Raw genomic sequence first — 22727 nt, 5'->3', positions numbered from 1 at the left:
GTAATATATTATATTATAATTACATAATAATTATATAATTACATAATAATTATAATGTACTGCTCCCCCTGAGCAGTAATAGGCTAAGCTTCACCTTCCACTTCATCCACCCTACCATATCATGTGTACTTGATGAACTGAACTCTATACAGAAACTGGACCATATGCTTCCATCATCATTTTGATCACCATCCCTCTTCCCATCCTGTACAGAATTTGTATTGAAGGATGAAATAATCTCTTTTGTGAATTGTCAGTCAGATGTAATTTTCTTATTCTAATTTATAGCTGTGACTTGAAGTCATAGAAGTAATAGACTAGGAACTGCATCAAAAACCAAGATATCTGGGGTTTATTTCTTAATTCTTTCACTATTAAGTCTGCTTCTCTTTCTGTTTCTTTATCTGTAAAAGGGGCTCACACTTGGTTACCTCCTAGAAATCACTGATATTTCTCCCAAGGTGCCCAGTGACTATTTTTTCTGCTGCCTATGATCCAGGGAGCAGTTATTGATCAGTCTACTCAGCGCTCTCATAGCCTTGTCCCCTTCTTATGATGAAAGGGATCTGAGAGACAAGAGGGGTAGTTCAAGAAGATACATCTTCGCTTGAACTGCAGAGTGCTTTTAGGAATCCTTAAATCTATAGTTAAAAAGTATCATAGAATTCCAGAGTTGGAATGGACCCAGACTCCATCAAGTAGAATCTGTATCCAAAAAAGAATTGCTAATACAAGATACCTTGCAGGTGAATTAATAGCTTTTGCCAGAAGACTTTCGGGGAAATGACCCCATCTGTGTATTATGAAATGAGCTGTTCCCACCAAAGTTCCACTCTAGTCCTGTATAACCCCTGGCATGGGAGGACTTCCATGGCAGTATTTCATAGCAATAAAATATTCAATGAAATGTAGCTTTAGACTAAAGTAGTGCCTCAATTTCATAATCTTCTCATTATCTAATTTACTATAATTATTGTTATTCTTATTAATATCTCCAATTTATAAAGATATTTAAGGTTTGAAAAGTACTTTATATATGTTCTCATTTGTGCTTCACAACAACCCTGTGAGGTGGGTGGTATTATCCCCATTTTATAGATGAGGAAATTGAGGTTCAGAGTGGCTAGCCTTGGGTCATAAAACAAGTAACCATTTGAGACTAAATTCTCAATGCAGTCTACCTGACTCCCAAGTTCAACACTTTATCCATCAGTCTACTGTCCCTTATTCAATGTGTTGTTGACCAAACGAAGAAACCAATCCTACAAGCTTCCAGGTATTCCACGTTGCTTCTGTAGAATTCTGGAACAATTTCAAAACCAGAGAAATTACCATTTTTTGTATTTTTTTATTTTAGTTATGGGTGGAATTAACAATGAGATAAAAGCAGTTACATTCATTTTAAGAACATTTCTTTGAGTGGCAACAGACTACTTTAATAACAATTTAGTAACAATTATTGAAAGTCCATTGCATTTTAACTGACTTGTAATTATGAACAATGGATGAAACTGTCTGTGAAGGAGTAATATGAGTGGATAAGGTCTAAGAGGAAATGAGAATTGTCTTAGGTCTAAGGAGGTCTTCTTGGAAAAACCATGCCTTTAAGAAAGCCTGTTGCTTCAGAGGGTACTGTCTGAGGAAGACAGTAGGCCAGTTGTCAGCACTTTTGTCCTTAAAGAAAAGAAATGCTTTTGCCTTTAAGTTATTTCAGCCCTGGGGGCTCTTGCCCCAGAATGTCTTTTTCTTATCCTTTCACTTTGTACACATTCTAAGTTCATCCTGCAAGGTTGGTAGTTCTGGGGGAGAGAATTAAGAGTTAGAGCTCCAGCAAAATCTTACAGCAGTGGAGGAGAGAAAAAGGAGGGAGCCCAGAGAAAGCTCCAATAGAGAGGGAGGAGGCATAGGACATTTTACGGGTGAGATCCTGGAGAGTTGGGTATAGAATGTTCTACTGATCAGCATAAATCTTTAGGTTAAAGTAGATGGGGAATCCTCTACACTAATAAAGGCTTTTAGAGCTGTACCTTTACTGGCCTGGTTAGCTTCAAGGAAGTCCAATGTTTTGACACAGGTCATAACAAAGATATTAATAGAATTTAGAGCTGGAAAGAACCTTAGCAATCATATAGTCCAACTTCATCATTTTTCTGACAAAGAAAAGCTTGGTGACATATCCAAGGCCAACACAGGAGCAAAGTCAGGACTCCAAACCTAAAACAGTGCTTTTTCCACTTCAGTACACTGTCTACATGGAAATCAGAAAGTTTGAAGTTACTTTTCCATTAAGAAAAACCCACTGTAGTGATGCTTTCTGCTAAGATGACCCTTGGGACAAATTCTCTTTATCAAGTTGATTTAACTCTACTTGAGTCTTAGATTGACTTCTCAGCATACTTTAGTTTCCCAAATAGGCCTTTAAAATACTAATAATGGTTTAATTTACAAATTCATATATGCATGACAATGCTCTTTACATATTGTTTCCTCATTAAAGCCTATGAGGTAGATAGTTCTATTTTATCACCCTCATTTTACAAATAAGAAAAACAAGGCTGTTAGATTAAATTGATCCAATCAATTTAAATCACACATTAACTTAATTAATTTAAACCATAGAGCTAGAAAGCAGGCATAATCACTTCTTTTGACTCCTAATTCTGTGTTCTGAATATATCACACTGGGATTTAGCACCTAAATAACGTGACAGATGGACTAAGGCTGATGTCATAATCCAACCTGAACAAAAACTATACTTTGACCATTTTTCCCACCTCTGTAAAATGCTACTTCCATCTTTTCCTGACTATAGCAAACAAGTTACATTTGCTTCTGCTAGATGAATCCCCAGTAACCTGGCCTAATCTTAAGTAGCCCATTTGTTGGCAGTTTTGATCATGAAAGAGTGAGAACTTAAGATGTATAAAGGAATGAATGATTTTGTTGTGGTTCAGTCATTTTCAGTCATGTCTGATTCTTCCTTACCCCATTTGGGGTTTTCTTGACAGACCTATTAGAGTGGTTTGCCATTTCCTTCTTCAGCTCATTTTGCAGTTGAGGAAACTGAAGCAAGCAGGGTTAAGTGACTTGCCCAAGGTCATACAACTAATATGTGTTTGAGACCACATTTGAATTCAGGAAGATGGTCTTCCTGACTCCATGTCTGGCACTCTATCTACTGTACCACTTCATTGACTCATAGAATAACAGGTTAAGTGAAATTATGAAGAAAATTTACTTGAATACACATAGGTACGAAGTTTTGGCAGCCCTAATGATACAGCTTATTAATAATGAATTTTGTAGTGCATTATTAAAACTGAATTTTCATGGAGGTAATGACAGTACCGAGGGCTACTTCTGATGTGGATTAGAATAACTGTTCACTTGTTTCTCAGGAGGGATTGTTTTTGCTCCTAGGTCAACACTCTAGCCACTAGCAACTAACATTCTGTTTTGTCTCTTTTACAGTTTCTTTGGGCACCATTGGATCCTCTCTAAGAGGTGCTATAATGCTTCACAGTAATGAGCCTGGATTACTATAGAATCACAGGCATTTCCTAATTTAGCAGGACTATGGGGTCGTTTAATGTCACCCCTCTCTGATCTTCTAGGTCTACGATGATGGGAAGTATGTTTATCTTGTGATGGAGCTGATGAGAGGTGGGGAACTTTTAGACCGCATCCTCCGACAGAAGTACTTCTCAGAAAGGGAGGCTAGTGCTGTGCTCTGTACCATTACTAAGACTATGGACTACCTTCATTCCCAAGGAGTAAGTTCCTAGCTTTCTCCTACATGACAGTTATGATCGTGATCATCATAATTTTAATAATAAAAATAAGAATAGTAAAATGAGTTATGAATTTATGAAGTTGGAATTAAGATGTTCCTTTAATTTTTGTTGAATCGATACTTCATAGAAATTAAATTATTCCTCCACTGAATACACCTTGTACAAATGCCAAAGCATTCACACATAGGTGTTTTAGAGAGAAAGTGTTTCAGTACTTTAAGGATCCAGGAGAAAGTAAGCTACTTGACGGTAGTGCCAAATATATTTGGGGTTCTTTTTAATGGGGAAGGAACAAGAACCCATGATTTTCACTAGTAAAAATGAATTCCCTAAGAGGAAACATGTCTTTTCTACAACATACAGTCTTAGAAAGTTTCCTAGGGTACTGAGAAGATAAGTGACTTGCACGGGCTCATAAAGGCAATCAATATGTGTCAGAGAAGATGTCTGAACCCAAGTCTTCCTGATTTGAAGGCCAGCTGTCTATCTATACTACTCTGCCCCCTCTCTCATATACTAGGTGCTTAATAAAGGTGTATTGAATATTGAATGAATCCATGATTTCAATAAAGATCCAAACTTAACTTGAAGCCTTTGCAGCTTGCTAAGATTTACCATAACTTGTGCCCCACTGTCATCATTTTCAAAAACTAAGGGTCACTTCCATGACAGAAGGAAACGTCAGAGGACAACTGGTGAAAAGAAAGGAAAGTAAATGAATTGAATTAAAGCCAAAGACTTAGTGATATGTCCTGGCAAATTCATACTGGACAATGAAATGATCCCCCAAAGGAAATGTATTAGTATTTTCCTTAACTTGGTTAAGGTTTTTAGACCTAACTAGATAAGGGAAGATGGGGGATATTGTAAGGAATGGCACTATTTAACCAGGGGAATGATTGTGTTATTGACAGAGGTGATTACCTATTTTTTCCCATCATTCTTGTGAAACAAATAATGCTGTGCACTTAGGTTGTGTGTCCTTCTTATTTATTCATTAAAACAAGTTGATGACTTCAAGACCACACAATGCTTCTTAAGTGTATAATTATCTGGGAGGATAGAAGAAGAAAACACTTGTTTTTGTCCCCAGTATAACCAAACTCCAGAGCTAGCACTTGCAATAATGGCTTGGTTTTGTTTTCAGATTTTCTTACGATTAATAAGAGGAGGTAGTGGAAGTTAAAACCAAAAAAATTTCATCATCTTTCCACTGGGGCTTAGATACACTGTCTGATTCCCCAAGTCCCTCCTATTCCTCTTTACTTCTTGGATTCTCTCCCCTGATTTTTTTAATAGGAGATTTGAGACATTCACATCCCTAGCCTACCTAGGGATCACAACATGTTATTACAGTAATCCTCTTTGCTCCCCTTCAAGAGAAATGACTTTTCCACCTAAATATCTGCCTTGCTTTGACATATCCATAGGAACTGACCTCAGACCATTATATAGGATTTTTTAAAAGGTAGATGATATTATTCAGGTTAACCCAACTCGCCACATTTCTTTTTAACAAAATAGCTTATTATGTCCTACCCTTTCTTTCTGATGGGAATGTATTTACTTATCTCAAATATTCACTATTAGTCAGGGCTCCAGTGACAGATCAAAATGAGGTGAGGGAGGGGAATGAGAAAGAAAGAGAGTGAGAAGATAAGTGATAGATAAACCCTTCAAATAGGACAATAGCTTATTAGTTATAATTGTTCTGCTTCCTATTGAGATATCAGTTCAGAATGAACATGCTCTATATAAATCCATCTCTTTTGGCCTTATTCAGTCTTTCCTCCTTTTTGCCTTGTCCCAGCTGCTGAATTAAGGATGTTTTATGTCTTTCCAGGTCGTTCATCGAGATCTGAAGCCTAGTAATATCCTATACATGGATGAGTCTGGAAATCCGGATTCCATCAGGATCTGTGACTTTGGATTTGCCAAGCAACTGAGGGCAGAGAACGGACTGCTCATGACACCATGCTACACAGCTAACTTCGTGGCCCCTGAGGTCAGAGCTCACAGATCATTAGAAAAATATACCCCAACCATCCTTAAGAAAGCTACCAGCTTTTTCACACCTTCTCAAAAAAATGTCTTCAGTTTATTTTTCTAAAAAGATTCACCCAAAATATATTTGTAAACAAAAATGATAAAATCATTTTTCCCTTCGTATCAATGGCAGTTTGAATCAAAGGGCCTAAGCCTGGAAGGGACCTTGGAGATCCCTTAATCCAACTCTCTCATTTTATGGATGAGGAAGCTAAAATGTGGAAAGGACAAATAACTTGCCCAGGGGTCGTGTAAGGTAGTAAGTGGTGGAGCTGAGATTGGAACTCAGATCCTTTGTATGAAAGCTGGTGCTCTTTTCCCTATTCCACAATGGAATTAGGATCAGTGACCAAGGACGTTTCTTCTAACCTAATGAATCCCCATGAGTCTCTCAGGTGACCTTACACCCAGCACTTCACATTTTTATTTTTATGTTTGTGAAATATGAAAATGATCTCTTGCTTGTTTCTGGTTAGCATGATACTGGCAGGGGGTTACTGATTTGATTTGAATGGTTACTGATTTGGTTGAGAATTAACTCTAAGCAGCATACATATGTGTATGTGTGTACATACATACATATATCTGTGTGAATGTGCACATACATGCATGTATATGTTTATATACATATATAATATCCTCCTTTTCCTTAAAATGGAATGTAGTATCTTGTCTAGAAACCAATTTATTAAATATTCTTAAATGTTATGGCATAAGCGATGAGAATACAAAGATGGAAAATTATTTCTTGCCCTTGTGGTGTTTAGTTTAATGAAAGATACCATATGTACATGAATAAAAATGATACAAGGTCAAAATGTAGTAATAGCAGACAAGACAGAGAAAGTATAATAGGAGAATTCAGGGTAGGGAAAAGAAAGAGAAGAGGAAGAAGTTAGTAACACAGCTATCACAGCATCAGATTTACTGAGCATCAGATTTTTATTGGACATAATTTGTATCCTAATTCCTACTTCAAATTGCTGACTATAATAGGAAATTCAGAGAGCAGACACTAAAATTAATAACATTACAGATTCATGAAAACCTCAGAATGGGTGAGTTGCCAATAAAATCTGACAATGAATCCTGAGGGTTATTTTCTAAGAGTTTCCCATGCCTTTGGGTAATAGGCTTTAGTAAGGGCTTCAGGTTTTTTCTTCCTTGTTCAAGGTCTTTTTCAACCCTTTCGATTTCTTTGCAATGTCAGTGATGTGACCCATGTAGGAATGCCACTCAACAGAACCATAACTAGCTATCCTTGTAACTGAACAATTAAGAGGTATTGGGGTAGAGACAGGACTGGGAAGGAGAAGAATAAATATGCCCTGGCATATCTCAAGGCTGCTTCTGAAAAGGGAGAAAGCATGCCCCAGGTCAAAACCATCACCATGTTGGGGATAGGGGAGGGAAGGCATGGGAGGGAAGAGTCAGGAAAGAAAAGCACACTCCAGAAAAATGCTATGGGGACCCTCAAAATTTTTCACCCTGAGGTAAAGCATAGATGGTCTCACCCTAGTTACAGCTGGTACAGCCAGACATGAGAGAATCAGAGGAGATAAACTAGTTAGGTAGAGGCTTAGGCTACTAATGGATGAATAAAAGTTAATAATTAAAAATATCAGCTAGTGTGTATATAATTCTTTAATGTTTGCAGATGCTTAGCATAGATCCTCACAATTTAGCATTTGATCCTCATAATAATCCTATGAAGTAGGTGCTATTGATATCCCCATTTTATAGATGAGGAAACAGAGGCTCAAGAGTCACATAGCAATCAACGGTCTGCAACAGAATTTGAACTCAGGTCTGCCTGACCCCTATGGCAACGAGGTACCTTGAATAAAATACAAAAGGGAAGGCTTTGGGAGGAGTATGGAGGGAATTTCAATGATAATCAAATTAAAATATCAAGTCAAAACACTCAGAAATGTAAACAAAAACCTTATCAGCTCTATATTAATAGAACAATAATAAGGATATTTTAAAATGCTTGTGTTATAGCTGATTCATACCAATGAAAAGTAAATATTCCTCTTGGTTATTTCCTCTTACTCTCCTATATTTATTTCTGCGTAGTTCCTTTGTTAAGTGCAGCTATTCATTTTGAAACACTCATTACTATGGCACCCGTAGAAGAGATAGCAAATGACGCTCCAGAAGAAAGCGCATGCCTGCCACCTAATGGGGAAATTGAGCCATTTTCTAGTATCAGAGTTAACTAAGTGGGGAAACAAGGCTAACAAACTGGCTGTCGCTAAGAATTTTTAAACCTGCTACAATATGACTCAGCAATGAAAGTAAGTGATAAGAAACTGACATGAGGCTATCCAAAGAGCCGACTTTAGTGATGCTTTCTGTGATCTTACTCAAACAAACTTGACTATAACACCTTCCTGTGGATATGAAGGTTTGGTCAATATTCACACGACCTTGTTTGTGTAGCTACAAATATATAAAGGGGAATTGCAGCATTCTAAATTTTTCAATACTGTGAATTATCAATGAACTTCTGCCATATGAAGTATTTGTTTTGTAAAAGGACATAGAGATTTCAAAGCCTCTCCCTGCACCATGCCCTCTTATCTCATCCTGCTCATTGAGCTCAAGAAAAATGCTACAAGTTAGAGTTTTCTGATAGAGGGCTAGAGCGTTAATTAATTATCCTTTGTTTTCCTCCATGTAGGTCTTGAAACGGCAGGGCTATGATGCAGCTTGTGATATCTGGAGCTTAGGGATCCTTTTGTATACAATGCTGGCAGGGTAAGCATACACCTTCTTTGGCAAGGGTAACCAGTTGAGGGTGTTCCTGACAGGAGGGTGTGTGGGCTGATTTTTAGTAGTACATGGGCTTGAAAATACTGCAAAACTGGCATCTACACACCCCTTTCCAACTCTTACCTCTCCCCTCTCCCCAGAGACAACACATTCACAAATACACTCAAGGCGTTTTGAGACTGACTCCCACCCTCTTTCTTTCTTCTCTCCTACACCCTCTCCAACCCATCACTGCCACAGCAGGAGGATAAAGGACCAGAACCTTAGGCCTGTACCTTTGGAAGCTTTCCTGTCCTATTTTGTGCCAATAAGAGAGATGATAGGACTTAGATCTGAGAGCAAACTTAGAGATCATCTAGCTAGGGGTTCTTAACCTGATGTCCATGAATTTTCCATAATGTTTTAATAATTATATTTTAACGTAAATTTTTATATTTTGTGTGCATTTAAAAACATTAATCTGAGAAGAGATCCACCAGATTGCCAAAAGACTCCACTAAAAAGTTAAGAATTTCTGATCTAGTAAAACCCATTCATTCTATATATGAGAAAACAGAGACCCAAAAATATACAGTGACTTGCCCAAGGTCACACAAGCAGTAAGAAGCAACTGTTGTGTTGAGTTGTTTTTCAGGTATACCTCACTCTCCGTGACCCCATTTGGGGTTTGCTTGGCAGAGATACTGAAGTGGCTCACCATTTCCTTCTCCAACTCATTTTATTGTTGGGGAAACTGAGACAAACAGGGTTAAGTGGTTTGCCCTAGGGTCACACAGCTAACGTGTGAGGCCAGATTAAAATGTATGATGCATTTCCCCTGACTCTAGGCAGTACTCTATGCACTATGATGCCACCTAGTGATCCAAGGAACAACTGTAGTCTCTCCCACAAGCCTTCTGATGTCAGCATATAACAGAACCTCTTATCTCCTTTTCACCATCTATAAAATGGAAGTATTCAACTTCACACTGAAATAAGGTATATCAAGGAATATCAAGATGGCTTTATATGGATGCAAGTAGTAACCTGATCTGCCAGAAAGGAAACTAGAGAAACTCAAGAAAGGCCTATGCCTGAGATCATTTAAAAATAGTTATTTTTTATAACACAAGGCATATCTGTCAGAAATAAACATCTTAAATTATGGAAAGGAACTTTGTTACCCTAAGTTTTCCTCATGTCATAGGTTCACACCTTTTGCAAATGGTCCAGATGACACTCCTGAAGAAATCTTGGCAAGGATTGGCAGTGGAAAATATGCACTTTCAGGAGGAAATTGGGATTCTGTATCCGATGCTGCAAAAGTAAGTAAAAACTTCATTTGCATACCTGCCTGTACAGGCTGGAAGTTTTCATGCTTCAATAATAAGGTTTTTTATGATAATAATAATACTAACATTTAAATAGTGTTCGCTATTTGTCAAGTCCTGTGCTATGTGCTTTACAATTATTGTCTCACTTACTGGAAGGTGGGTGCTATTGTTATCCCTATTTTACTGAGGAAACTGAGGCAGACAGAGGTTAAATGATTTGCCCAAGGTCACACAACTAGTAAGTGTCCAAGGAGTTATTTTTCTTTTGGGCCGTCTTATTTTGTCCAGACTTCACAGTTGAGGCCTATGTTAATTGACATCAATCAGTTCATATCCAATCAAAGAATATCTGATATAGTATATCATAGTTAGGTGGAAGGGTGGGTAGAGCCTTGGACATGAGGTCAGGAACACCTGGGTTTGAATCCTGCCTCAGACACTTACTAACCATGTGACCATAGGCAAACTCTTCAGGCTTCAATTTCCTTATCCATAATATGAAGATAATAATGGTACCTACCTGACAGGGATGTCAACAGGAACAAATGAGATAGTAAACATAAAGCTCTTTGCAAACTTCACACTATTATGTAAATGTTAGCTATGATGGTGATGGTGGTGGTGGTGGTGATGGTGGTGGTGGTGATGGTGGTGATGGTGATGGTAGTAGTGGTGGTGCTGGTGATTATGTAAGAAGTAGAATTTGAGCTGTGTTTTAAAGGGATGAATAAGTTTGGTGGGATGAAGATAATTGGTATGGTTTCACTGTTTGAATGGAGAGCATCTGTGTAATACTTTTATTGTTGTTCAGCTGTCTTCTGTTGTCTCCAACTCTTTGTGACCCCATTTGGGGTTTTTGTGACATTCCTTTCTCCAGCTCATTTTACAGATGAGAAAACTGAGGCAAACAGGGTTAGGTGACTAGTAGTTAGGTGAGCTAGTAGTTTCTGAGGTCTGATTTGAATTCAGGTTCTCTTGAGTTCAGACCCAGCTCTCCATCCACTGTGCCCCCTAGCTGCCCCAACATTTTATAAGGTACAAAAAGCTTTCAAGTATTATCCCACTTGATCCTTATAATAACCTTTTGAGATAAGTAAAACCAGAAGTTAAGTTTCTTGCCCAAAGCTGCTGAGACTCAACCACAGGTCTTCAGGTAACAAGCCTCCAAAGCCCTTTCCAGTTCTGACTCTGTGATTGTATCTCATGGTAAAAGTCCTAGACTTAGAAGTGAGGAAATTTCTAATGTTCTGTGACCTCAGATCCACAAAAGATCCACATTCCATGTTAGCATGAAATTGCTATTCTCTATCGGTAAAATAGGAATAAAAATCTTCATTTTAGCTGTCTTCTTCAAGATGTTGTCAGAAATTTTAGACTCTAAGAAATGAAAAAGAATTTTGAAATTTTTTGGAAGAAATAAGACATGGAAATCAAAAGTACTGTTATATTATTCATTATACACCAACTCACTGTGCAAAGTATATTCATTTCCAAATTATTTAAGGATGTTGTTAAAGTGGCCTTGTACATTTTATTTAACTTTTAAGTTTGTCATTAGCTATTCCCATTGGTGGAAATTCTTGCATCTCCTTGACTGGTTGTTTAAGGCAGATCTCCATGTTTGAATAAGTATTGAGTATTTGTTATTTGAGAACTAGAAGAAAATGCATTGTAGTTGAATTTAGACATTGGATATCAACATAGGATCTGCTATCATGTGTGTACTTGATATCTGTTGGCAGTCATAATCATTGATGAATCATGGTGCTTTAAAAGCATAAGTATACTTGGCTAGCATGAATTATTTTCCGTTTCTTTAACTGTGGAAGGGGCTGGTTTGTAGCTGTAATGATATTTACCATTTCAGGCTTGGATCTATGGACCAAACAGGTTTGTATTTCTATGGTATTTGATCAATTTACAAGAATCATTTTATGTATCAACTTTATGGTTTTAATTGCTTTAGAAAATATCAGCATAATGATTGAGTCAACAGTTAAGGTTTTTTATCATACATACATTTCTGAATACTAAAGAGTTCATTTCAATGGTGAGATGACCTATGAGACCTTCTCTAATCCAATTCCTTTTCTCATTGTTTCCCTTTCTTCTTTCATCACAGGATGTTGTATCCAAGATGCTTCATGTGGACCCCCATCAGCGTCTGACTGCAGTCCAAGTACTGAGACATCCATGGATCGTAAACAGGGACTACTTATCTCAAAACCAGCTCAGCAGACAGGATGTCCACCTGGTGAAGGTAGAATTTTAGAATCAAAAAATATTAGAACTGGTCAAAAACCTTAAGAACATCTTCCAGTTCAACCTCCTCCTCTCATTTTACAAAAAAGGAGACTGAGCCCCAGGGATGTAAAATTACTTATCCAGGGTCATAGCTATTTAGTAGCTTCTCTCAAGCTGTGGGATATTCAGTCCAACTCCATGAATATTTATGATTTGCTGTACGTGAGGCAAAAGCCGGCATGATATAGTAGCTGGCCTTAGAGTCAGGAAAACCTGGGACCTGATTTTAAACTGTTGAGTAGCCATGGATGAATAATTAACCTCTCATTGCTACCAGGCAACTCTTTAAAACTAAAGAGGAGATGCTAATCTAGCTAAGTGGAGGAAACTTCCACTCCAGTGGTTCCCAGACCCAGGTTCCCCCCCCCAAAAAAAATATTATGTAAGAAACTGTGCTAGGTGTTGAGGAATAGGGAAGCAAGTAAGAAAAGGAGGAAGAGAGAAAAGAAGGAAAGAAGGAAAGGAGGGAGGGAGGGGGAAGGAAGGAAGAGAAAGAAGGGAGGGAGGAAGAAAGAGAAGGAAGAAGGAAGGGAGAATGGGAAGCTAGGAAGGAAGGAGACAGTCCCTACTCTCACAGAGCTTACATGCTACAGAGAATGAGATGCAGTATACACAATGATTAGTCAATACAATGTCTTTTGAGAAATGGGAAGTCATTCATAACCAGGATGGGACCAAGACAAGCATTAATATCTGAACTGTGTCTTGAAGGAAAATCCAGAGTCTAAAGGGAGGTAAGGAGAGAGTGCATTCCAGGTATGAGGAATAGCTTATACAGAGGCACAAGAATAGAAAACCAAGTTCTAGGGCAAGAGTAGTCTGCTTTGGCTAGAACATAGACTGTGTAAAGGGGAATAGGAGAAACAAGTCTGGAAAGTAAGGCTGGAGGAAAGACAGAAATAGGATTGGTCTTGGAAAGACCAGAGAAAAATTGTCCTGGTAACTCTTGCTCTTCAAATAATCAAAGGAGACAGTAAAAATTAAAACGAAATATAGATACACGTACCATAAAAACAGAGAGAAGGCACTATATATGAATTAGTTCTGGCATCTTTTAACATTGTATAACAGGGTACCATTCAGAGTCCTAAACCCTCCAGTTCAAGGTCATTCATTATCTAGATACTCAACATCCCTATCAAAATTAATGTCACATGAATGTAGTGGAGGCTATCGAGAAGTAAACCTTCCTCTTTAATAGGATTATTCTACTTCTCCCCTCCCTTTCCTTTTTAGCAAAATATTACAAATATTAATATAAGTGCTGAAAAAACCCAAGGCATTTCAAAGGCATGCATATGAGAATATTAAAAAATAAATAAAAACAGCTTGGATCCACGTTGACAAATCCACCATGCCTTTTCTCAGCAATAATGTCATCTTCCCAGAGAGAGTGAAAATGGAAGACCCAGGCATTGCCTTCCAGACTCTTAGTTTTGCCCACTGATGATGAAACTAATAGGAACCAAAAAAAATACAACTCTTGAGAGGTCAGAGAATACTTGTTCCCTGAGAGTCCCATTAAAAATGTGCTGCTCAGCTAGTATGTAATGAGCAAGTGAATGTCAGAGTTTTATATTGCTAGTAATAGCTCTGCTGCTTTGAAGTAGGACTAGTGTAATGAGGAACAGAGTAGAAAAATAAACAAATTTTTTAAACCTCTTGAAAATTTCTCTCCTAGTAGATTTTCCCAAATGACTCCATTTATGGTTTTATCATTATAAGTGTAGTTTTACGTTTCCCTACTATTCAAGCCTACCTTTCTCCAGCTTTCACATTCCCTATCTTCCTTTCCTGGAAGGTCCTCCCTCCACACTTCCACTTCTCAGTATTCCTGGTTTCCTTCTGGATATACCACAAAAGCTACCTTCTGAAAGGGGTCTTTCCTAATCCTGCCAGCTACTAGTGCCTTCCCATCTAAGATTACCTTCCATCTACTCTATATGGATCTGGTATGTACCTCTTTGGGCAGCTAGGTAGTGCAGTAGAGAGAGTATACAACCTGAAATCAGGAAGACTCATCTTCCTGAGTTCAAATATGGTCTCAGACTAGTTGTATGACACTGGGCAAGTCCCTTAACCCTGTTTGCCCCAGTTCCTCCTCTATAAAATGAGGTATAGAAGGAAATGGCAATCTATTCCAGTATTTCTGCCAAGAAAACCCTAAATGGGATCACAAAAAGTTGAACATGACTGAAAAAAATGACTGAACAGTGGACCTATTTATTTGCCTGTTGCCTTCCCCCTTAGTAAACTCCTTGAGAGCAACACTGCTTTACCCTTCTTTGTATCCCCGGAGCTTAGTTCAGTGCCTGGTATTTAGTAAGACATTGTAATCTAACAATTATTTCCTTTTAAACAGGGAAAACTAACAAAACACTTTAGAACTTTTCCTTAAGTGTTTCTTTGGGTCACCCTTCCTTACAAAACATACCAAGAGAGGCTGCGTATTCTAAGGTTAGTACACCTTGTAAAGCAAGGTCACATTTGGAAAGTTTCTTTTAAAAAGGGTCTGACTATAACATAAAAGACCATGGAACTTGTAGCTGGAGCGGATAATTAAGGATCATTTATTCCAGACCTGTCACTTTATAGAGAAAACTGAGATCCAGAGAGATCATAAAGCTTGCCAGTGATCACATACGTAATAAGTAACAGAAGCAGTATTCAAAACTGCATCTTCTGACTCCAAATTCAATGCCCTTTTCAATGTGAGACTGAGGGGACTGAAGGAAAAAACCTCATCCCCCTTTTGGCCCTACAAGGGACATTACTGTTAGTGTCCACATTCCCGCCTCATTTTCAGCAATTCCAAGACTTCATTAGCAAGGAAAAGTAGAGTCTTCTCACATACACGCAAAAAAGGTTTATATTCGTCTAGTCCAGATTATCCCATTGGTACAAATAGTTCACGTTTATTTAGTGCTTCAGACTTTATAGAACACTTTCCTAACAACAACTCTGTGAGGTAGGTGAAGACATGATGCCTAGTTTAAAGCACTTGAAGGGGTGCCAGGTAGAAGAGGAATGTCTTGTTCTCTTTGACCCAAAAGGACACAACCAGTAGAAATGCGTAGACAGATATCAGTTTGGTATAAAGAAAAACTAACCCTAGCTAGTAATAGCTAATACTGATATAGAGTTTTAAGGTTCTTTACAAATATGATTTCATTTGATTCTCACAACAAGCCTGTAAGGTGGGTGCTATTATTTATCTTCATTTTACAGATAAGGAAACTGAGGCAGTCAGTGGTTATGTACTTGCCCAGGCATCCAAAGCTAGAAAGTATCTGAGACTACATTTGAACTCAAGGCTCTCTGATTCCAGGTCCAGCACTCTATTTATCCACTGAGTCACCTAACTATTAGAACTCCAAAAGTAGATTAGGGTATCTCAGTAAGTAGAGGATTTCTCCTCCCTAGAGATCTTCAAATAGAAGGTGAATGACTTCTTGTCAAGGATGTTGCAAAGAGGGCTCTAGATCAAATATAATGACTTCAAACTTCATGATTTTTGCCAGCTGTGAGGTTCTGTGACACCTCTGTTATGGAATCATAAGTGGGATTTAGAACGATTAAGTTACTTGCTAATCACATAACTAATAAATAGCAGACCCAGAATCTAAAATTTTTCTGAGTGTAAGTCTAATATTCTTCCTATAAAACACAATTATCTAAGAATAATGGTAGTTTGCCTTGCACACTGACCTCCACAACTGTCTTCGGTCATAACCTCAGGAATGTGGGAGTTTTTTCAAGTACTTTCCTAGAAGATCCAGACTGTCTGTCATCATCCAGCACCCTCTAGCCATCCAATGGAATAACTAGTTCCAAAGCAATACCAAGGATTCAAGACCACTCTTGGTCAGATCTCTGAAACAACATAGAACCCCTCAAAACAGCAGCCTACAAAGTGGTTTCTGATAAATACCTTTCTCTAGACTAAGGATTAATCAAAAGTTAGTTCAGGGAAAGGCAGTTCAACTAGCAGAACTTTATCCCCAACTTACCCACTGGGATTGAATTGGCCCACCTTCAGCAGTTCAGAGAACACCAGATAATCATTCCATTGACATGTACGTTTGTTGGCACATGTTGCCTGGACAGCATCACCCTCCCCATCCCTTATGACAGCTAAGCAAAGAAGAGACGAACTGGTAGAGGAATGTTGGTGAATGACTTTTCTCTAGGTCTTTCATCCCTTTTCTTTATATATTGTCTTGCAGGGTGCAATGGCTGCCACTTACCTGGCTTTAAACCGAACCCCTCAGGCACCAAGATTAGAACCTGTATTATCCTCCAACCTGGCTCAGCGACGGGGCATGAAGAGACTTACTTCAACAAGATTGTAGCAGGCAGGCAAGAGCACCTAGCCGCAAACCCTACAGCTTCTCCCCAGTGAGGTCCATCTTGTTACTCAGCTCCTGGACTCTTGGGTACCACACATGAGCATTGCTGGAATGACCACAACTCCAAAATAAGGCAGCACTCTCCCTTGGTTTGTTTCATTTCCTTTTCCAGCCCTGAATAGGACTCTGATTTTTTGACTTCTCAAAGCTGTGCTGTGCCAACATTACCAACTGCTCTTCTTCCTTATTCCCAAGTAAAACCAAATGAATTAATTTCCTCAGAATCATTCTAAAGCTCTTCAGGATTCTATGAGAACCTGTAAATGCCTGTATTAGTCTTATTTTCAACAAGATCACTTTTAAAAGTGTTTTAAAGAGACATTTTTTGACCGAAAGGCCAATGATCTGAGCCCACAGTTTGCTGCCTTACCAGCTAATATGCATAGAATTTTTTTTACTTGTCCAAATACATCAATCAATAATCCACCAATGTTCATTTCCCAAAAGGGCAAAGGCTACTAAAGGAACCCCCTAAGATTTCCAGTTGGCTGGATAATGCCATGTGCCATTTTGGCATGTGGGATTGGTTTCCTGTTTGCATTCAGAAAAACCCAAGGTATTACTTTTCTATCTGCTCTCCTCCCATTTTGATTGAGGTGAGTTTATAATGAGCCTCTTTCTCTTTCCAAATTGAAAGGGGAGAAAAAAGGCTAACCACGACATAAATAAGGCTACCAAGATGATAGTACTTTGGCCTTCATGTACCAATTTTACTAAAATGAAGAAAATAAACTTACAAAGAAGTGTAGGAAAAACCTATGTTCCCTCTGAATTTTCTTACTCCCACAACCCTTAGCTCCTTGTAGACAAAAAGGCCAATTAAGGATTTAGGGAGAGCTTTGGGTTTTTGTTCCCCTGTGAGATAATTTTCCTCTCCCTAGGCTTTACAAAAGCAGTCTATTTGCTGTTTGCTTTCATTTTCAGCTCTAAGAAAAAAAACTGTGACTATTGAGAAAATTGAGCTCTGATATCCCTGCCCCAGATTCTGTTGGCTGAGTCAATGCCTCTCAAGTCCAACTGGAATCAGAAGGTATACCATTAAGGCCTTCCACTCCCTTGCCCTAAAGAAGCAGGGAGGAGGAAAAGGGAGACAGAACAAGAGGATGCATTAACAGTAGTGATGCACTTTTTAGGAACTGTGTTTTTGTGTTGAATGTTATGTTTCTGTTGGGTAGGTCTATTTTTAAATCACTGTTTGACATTTTAATAATTTAAATGCTATTTAAATGTTTGACTTGATGTGCTGTGCACATGGGGGGGTTGGCAGCTAAGGGTGGGGGGAAGGGTGGGGTAGGAGCTTTGATGTGCTGACCTTTGCCAAATCAAACAATGCTGTGAAATGAAAGTCACCAGGCAAAAGACCCAGCACCAACAGGCAGTTGTTGGGAAAGTAGATCTAAGTGTTATTTCATCTCCCTAAGGATCCCTGTGGACCCCACTTAGTCCAGTGTGTTCTCAGTCCAGTAACTCAGCTCAGCAGAGTTGCAAAAGAAAGTAGTTTAACTGTTTTTTCATCTTGTCCTTTTACTTTCTGTACCATCTACTGAAGCCAGACAGCTTATTTGGTAATAACTATGAGAAGATCCAAGTTGATCGTGAAGGCAACCTTTCTTCTGAGCTTGATGGTGGACTTCAGTGTAATTTCATGTCAATGACACCTTTTGGTTCATTTCTCTTTCCCCTCACCATTTACATCCAAGCCCATCTAACTTCACCATCAAGTTATGTTCCAAGTTCAGAAAAATGCTAGCTCATGACAGTTACTTTCTGGACTTGAAAAATAAACCTACTTAATAAATAATCTTTGATTATTCTGTTAGATTTCATTGTTTTTAAATCACAAACAAGAGCATTCAAGTCCTTTTTTCATGTTCCCATATCATCTATTATTCTCATGTTTGTCGTTATTTCTTCCATGGACTACTAGGCAGAGAAGCTTTGGTATTGGTTGATGATTTCCACCACCACCCCCCCCTTCAAAAAACAAACAAAAAACAAAGATAGCAGACTTCAGCCTCCAGTGTCTCTCTCTATGTTGGTCCTAAAATTGATGTCTGTTTCTTTTGTGATTGAGGATTTTTAAGATTCCTTGGCTGTTAAACCAAGATTTTTGTCACTTCACTTGGGGGTTTTAAAAAGTTGAGGCAGGAAGAAATGAATGTTATAGTACCATTCAGATGTGGTGAACGCATATTCCATATGTATGTATGTGCTACAAACTATACCAGGTAGAACTTTGGGTGTTTTTTTTTTTAATTCATACAGATTCATTGATGTAGTCTGCTATTGCTATAGCATAGAAGAACCTGCTTAAAACTACTTCATGAATCAGCATATATCACATTGGCTAATATGTATTAAGGAAGGAAGGAAATACCCTATTAGAGCAGCTGCTAAGTAGGCGTTAGATTCTGTTATAACCAAATCCAGTTGGAGGCTAGAAAGCACACCCAATTTATTGAAACTCTTATCCAAAATAAGTAAGTACTTAAGCTTACCCAACAGAGAAGTCAGAAAAGATTTTTTTCCCTCTTAGCAATGGGCATCCTACAACTCAACTAAGTAAGATGTGCTACATTTGCACGGTGAAAGGTTTAAATGCAGAAAGGGGGGAATAATTAAGTCCATTTACAAGCACAAATGCAGTACTGGCCTTCTTGCACCAGAGTAGGATTTTCTTTCACCCTTAGCATGCTCATATTTTTTTTTTTAATCAAAACAACTATTTCATTTAATTCCAGCAAAACTAGCCCATGCAAACAGTATCAATTCCAAATCAAGAAATAGGCCAAAAACAAGACAAAAACAGAAATGATCTTCTCCTTAAGTCAGATGCTTACCATGTTTTTTTAACCTTTGCACATGTGTTCATCTTACATAAATGCTATAACTTAAAGTTAAGCCAGTATTGTTAATTAAATGGTATTATCCTTAAAATTGCACAATGGGATTTTACCTTCAATTTTATTGATTCTTGAAACACATCATAAGGTCTTCATTTGCATGCCACTCTATTTCTGAGATGGTTCTATGTTCTCCTCCTGCCTCTCACTTTTCAGTGTATAAAGTCTCAGAACAAGAAGATGAGAAAACGTAACACTTCAGAAGGCCAGGAATCAGATGGCAATCAATGCTTTTAGGCCTGCTTCTAATGAGTAGGTCAAACAATGAAATCTCTGGATATGTATGTGTGTGTTCATTAGTATTTAACAGCTTTTCTACCTTAGATATCATGACCCAGCACTTTGTTTACAGGTTCAGTATCTATGTTTACAGATCATTTTTGTTCACGCTTTCTATTTTGTTTGAAACGAGCAGTCACTGTACAGATATTTATTAAGCTTTCCAGAGTTTTCTGAATAGATTTTTTTTGAATAAACATGGGTTTTATGAAGTGTAATATTTTTATAGCATAACAACCTTTGGACTTTCTATATTGCTCCCAACAATGGTCTGTGGATAAGCTTCTTGCTACCTTTTCTCCTCGCACTGTTCTCAGTGCTGCTGCTGGCATCAGCTGCTGTGATGTAGCATCCTCAAGGGTAGATGGTACTGTGTTGTGAACCTGTCTGAACTAAGAACTCTGTGTGTGTATGTGTGTATGCGGGTGAGAAGCCCAGTTGCATGAAGAGGGACACTGGTAGAATATGAACAGTTGGATTGTAGAGTGGGGCAAGAGCTCACAGGGGTAGGCTGCTGGGGAGAATCCTCATTGTATCCTTCTTCTGTACTCTGCCATTTTGGCTTGGCATGCACATCCCTTCTTTATAAAGAAATAAAACAAAATTCTATGCTGTTTGTTTTGGGCTCTTTGCATTCGTTTTTCACTTGGCAAATGTGTAACCAATCTGTGTTAACAAGCATTCTTAAAACACACACCACCTTAATTTTGCCCACTCTGTAGCAGAGTAAGAGTTGGGCATTACCAAGAACTTCTAGAGCAAGAGATCTTATTTCTTATTGTAATCTAGTGAAGACTGTGGATACCTTCTCAAAAAAAAAAAAGCTTTTAAATAATTGAAGGAAGTAATAAATTTTATTTAGAAGTTAGTGGAAATAAAGATGTATTTTTTCCCATCCAAGTTCACAAGTCGCCTGAGATCTATCCCCAGATCGCTCAGGACCCAGATTAAGTAACTCAGCCCTAGACACTTGTAGTCATGGAAAGGCAATATTATTGAAAGAATTTTAGGGAGCTCATCAAACATAAAAGTAAGTGTCTAATGCATATTCCCAAGAGATATTCTATAGATATTAACATATTAATACTTATAAGCAAAATTGTTTTTTGATGAAAGACAAGTCTCTTTGAAGTTCAGAAAGGAAGAATTAGCACAACTGTGATCTTAATTGCTTAAATATGAAATTAAGATTTCCATACACAGTCTGAGAAAGCCTATACACCTACATCTGTGTATGTATATGTGTGTGTATATATAATGTATATACACATATACATATTCAAACAATGTATATGTTGTACAATATACGTGTATCTCAAGGCTGATATTTTTTATGATATGCACACTCAAAGGATACACTTGTTTTTGGTCATGTCCAGTTCTTCATGTAATTCTAACTATATGTAAGTACCAATGTTACATCATATACATATTTAACCTTTGAGGGGCAACTAGGTGGCCCACTGGATAGAGAGCCAGGACTGTAGTCAGGAAGACTCATCTTCCTGTATTCAAAACTGACCTCAGACACTTACTAGCTATGTGACCCTGTTCAAGTCACCTAACTCTGTTTGCCTCAATTCCTCATCTGTAAAATAATCTGGAGAAGGAAATAGCAAACCATTGTAGTGTCTTTGCCAAAAAATCCAAAGGGGTCATGAAGAGTTGGACGCATATACACATACACCCTCTCTTCAGATTATCAAAGAAGTTTTTCTCCTTTTCCCACTCTAGTTACTTGTCACTGATAGCCATTCTACACAATGGCGTAAAACGAGGTTCAAAGGAAGACCAACCATGCCTAGAATCCAAGGTGATGAATAACATCTTAAGGCTACAAGGAGACTAGTGTCCTCAAACAGGTAAATCTAAAAAGGGATCTTACTTTTAAAAATGTCCATAGAAAGAGATGCTACACCTTTACAGAATTTATTCTAGCATTTTTAGCCCTATCAACAAATATTTCCATATTCAGATCCCTAAAAAATGCCTCCTAGATCCTTCTGACTTTTCCAAAGTGAAAATAGGGAAATTCATCCTGTATGACATTCTCCATATAATTGAAAATCATAACTTCACAGTTTAGTCTTTTCCTATTTCAAATCAAGTCATCCCAGATATTATGGTTTTTTTCCCAAATCTTTTACATTTTTTTCTAAGCTTTTTTCAGGTTCTCCATATCCCACTCTAGCTGTGGAACTTAGAACAGAATGTCATTCTTTCTAGTATCTAAAAAGTTTTTTCATTAAGATGTCCAAATCAAGGACCCAGGAAAAGGTTGGTAGAGAACTTAAAAGATTGTCCACCAGTGATCTAAGTCCAGAAAACTATTCTCAGAAGATTGGTCCTGAATCAGGCAAGCCTTGAAGATCTTGGGATCCATGTGATTAGATCCTCCCAGGCTCTTGAAAATCTGATTTTATTGCCTCAATAGATTTCATGGGATTTTGTGTTAAAAGGGGACTCAAAGGACTTTTCATTTTAAAGACAGGAAAAGTGGGACCCAGAGAAGGGAAATTATTTTCTCAAGGTCACATAGTAAATGGCAGAACTGGGATTTGAACCCAGACTCCTCTCCAAATTCAGTGTTCTTTCTATTATACTCAAGTGCCAGAGTACAGGCTCAGTGCCCCATAAATACTCCAGAAAGTCCCCCAGAGATGGCCAGAGTCTAAGTTCAACTCTATGATAGTGCCACAGGCATATCCTATGGCATGTGATCCAATACTCTCCTGAACACACTTTCTCCTGGAATCTGTGTGATGATGTGAAGGTAGTAAAGAAGAAAAAACAAAAACAGCAATGCCATCCTTACTCATCAATGTCCCCAGAAGTTTTGAAATGTTCTGGGAAACAAGAGTGTAGGAAAAGCTGGGAAATGGAGTAGCACAGAGGTAAAG

At 38.1% G+C, this 22727-nt stretch overlaps 1 protein-coding gene across 2 annotated transcripts in view; it reads left to right on the top strand.

Annotated features, from left to right (window-relative positions):
* Nucleotides 1-17299, top strand: part of RPS6KA2 (ribosomal protein S6 kinase A2) — a 434977-nt gene extending 417678 nt beyond the window's left edge. For both annotated transcript variants that reach the window (XM_072643859.1, XM_072643860.1), the window contains exons 16-21: nucleotides 3616-3774; nucleotides 5639-5800; nucleotides 8528-8604; nucleotides 9806-9923; nucleotides 12055-12192; nucleotides 16463-17299. In XM_072643859.1, the coding sequence (XP_072499960.1) occupies nucleotides 3616-3774; nucleotides 5639-5800; nucleotides 8528-8604; nucleotides 9806-9923; nucleotides 12055-12192; nucleotides 16463-16588 (780 nt within the window). In that variant the 3' untranslated portion in view covers nucleotides 16589-17299. The remainder of the gene's footprint in view (nucleotides 1-3615; nucleotides 3775-5638; nucleotides 5801-8527; nucleotides 8605-9805; nucleotides 9924-12054; nucleotides 12193-16462) is intronic.
* The last annotated feature ends 5428 nt before the right edge of the window (nucleotides 17300-22727 follow it).

The sequence above is a fragment of the Notamacropus eugenii genome, chromosome 2 (genome assembly GCF_028372415.1).
Source record: "Notamacropus eugenii isolate mMacEug1 chromosome 2, mMacEug1.pri_v2, whole genome shotgun sequence".
Taxonomy (NCBI): domain Eukaryota; kingdom Metazoa; phylum Chordata; class Mammalia; order Diprotodontia; family Macropodidae; genus Notamacropus; species Notamacropus eugenii.
This window is presented reverse-complemented; position numbering and strand designations above follow the sequence as displayed.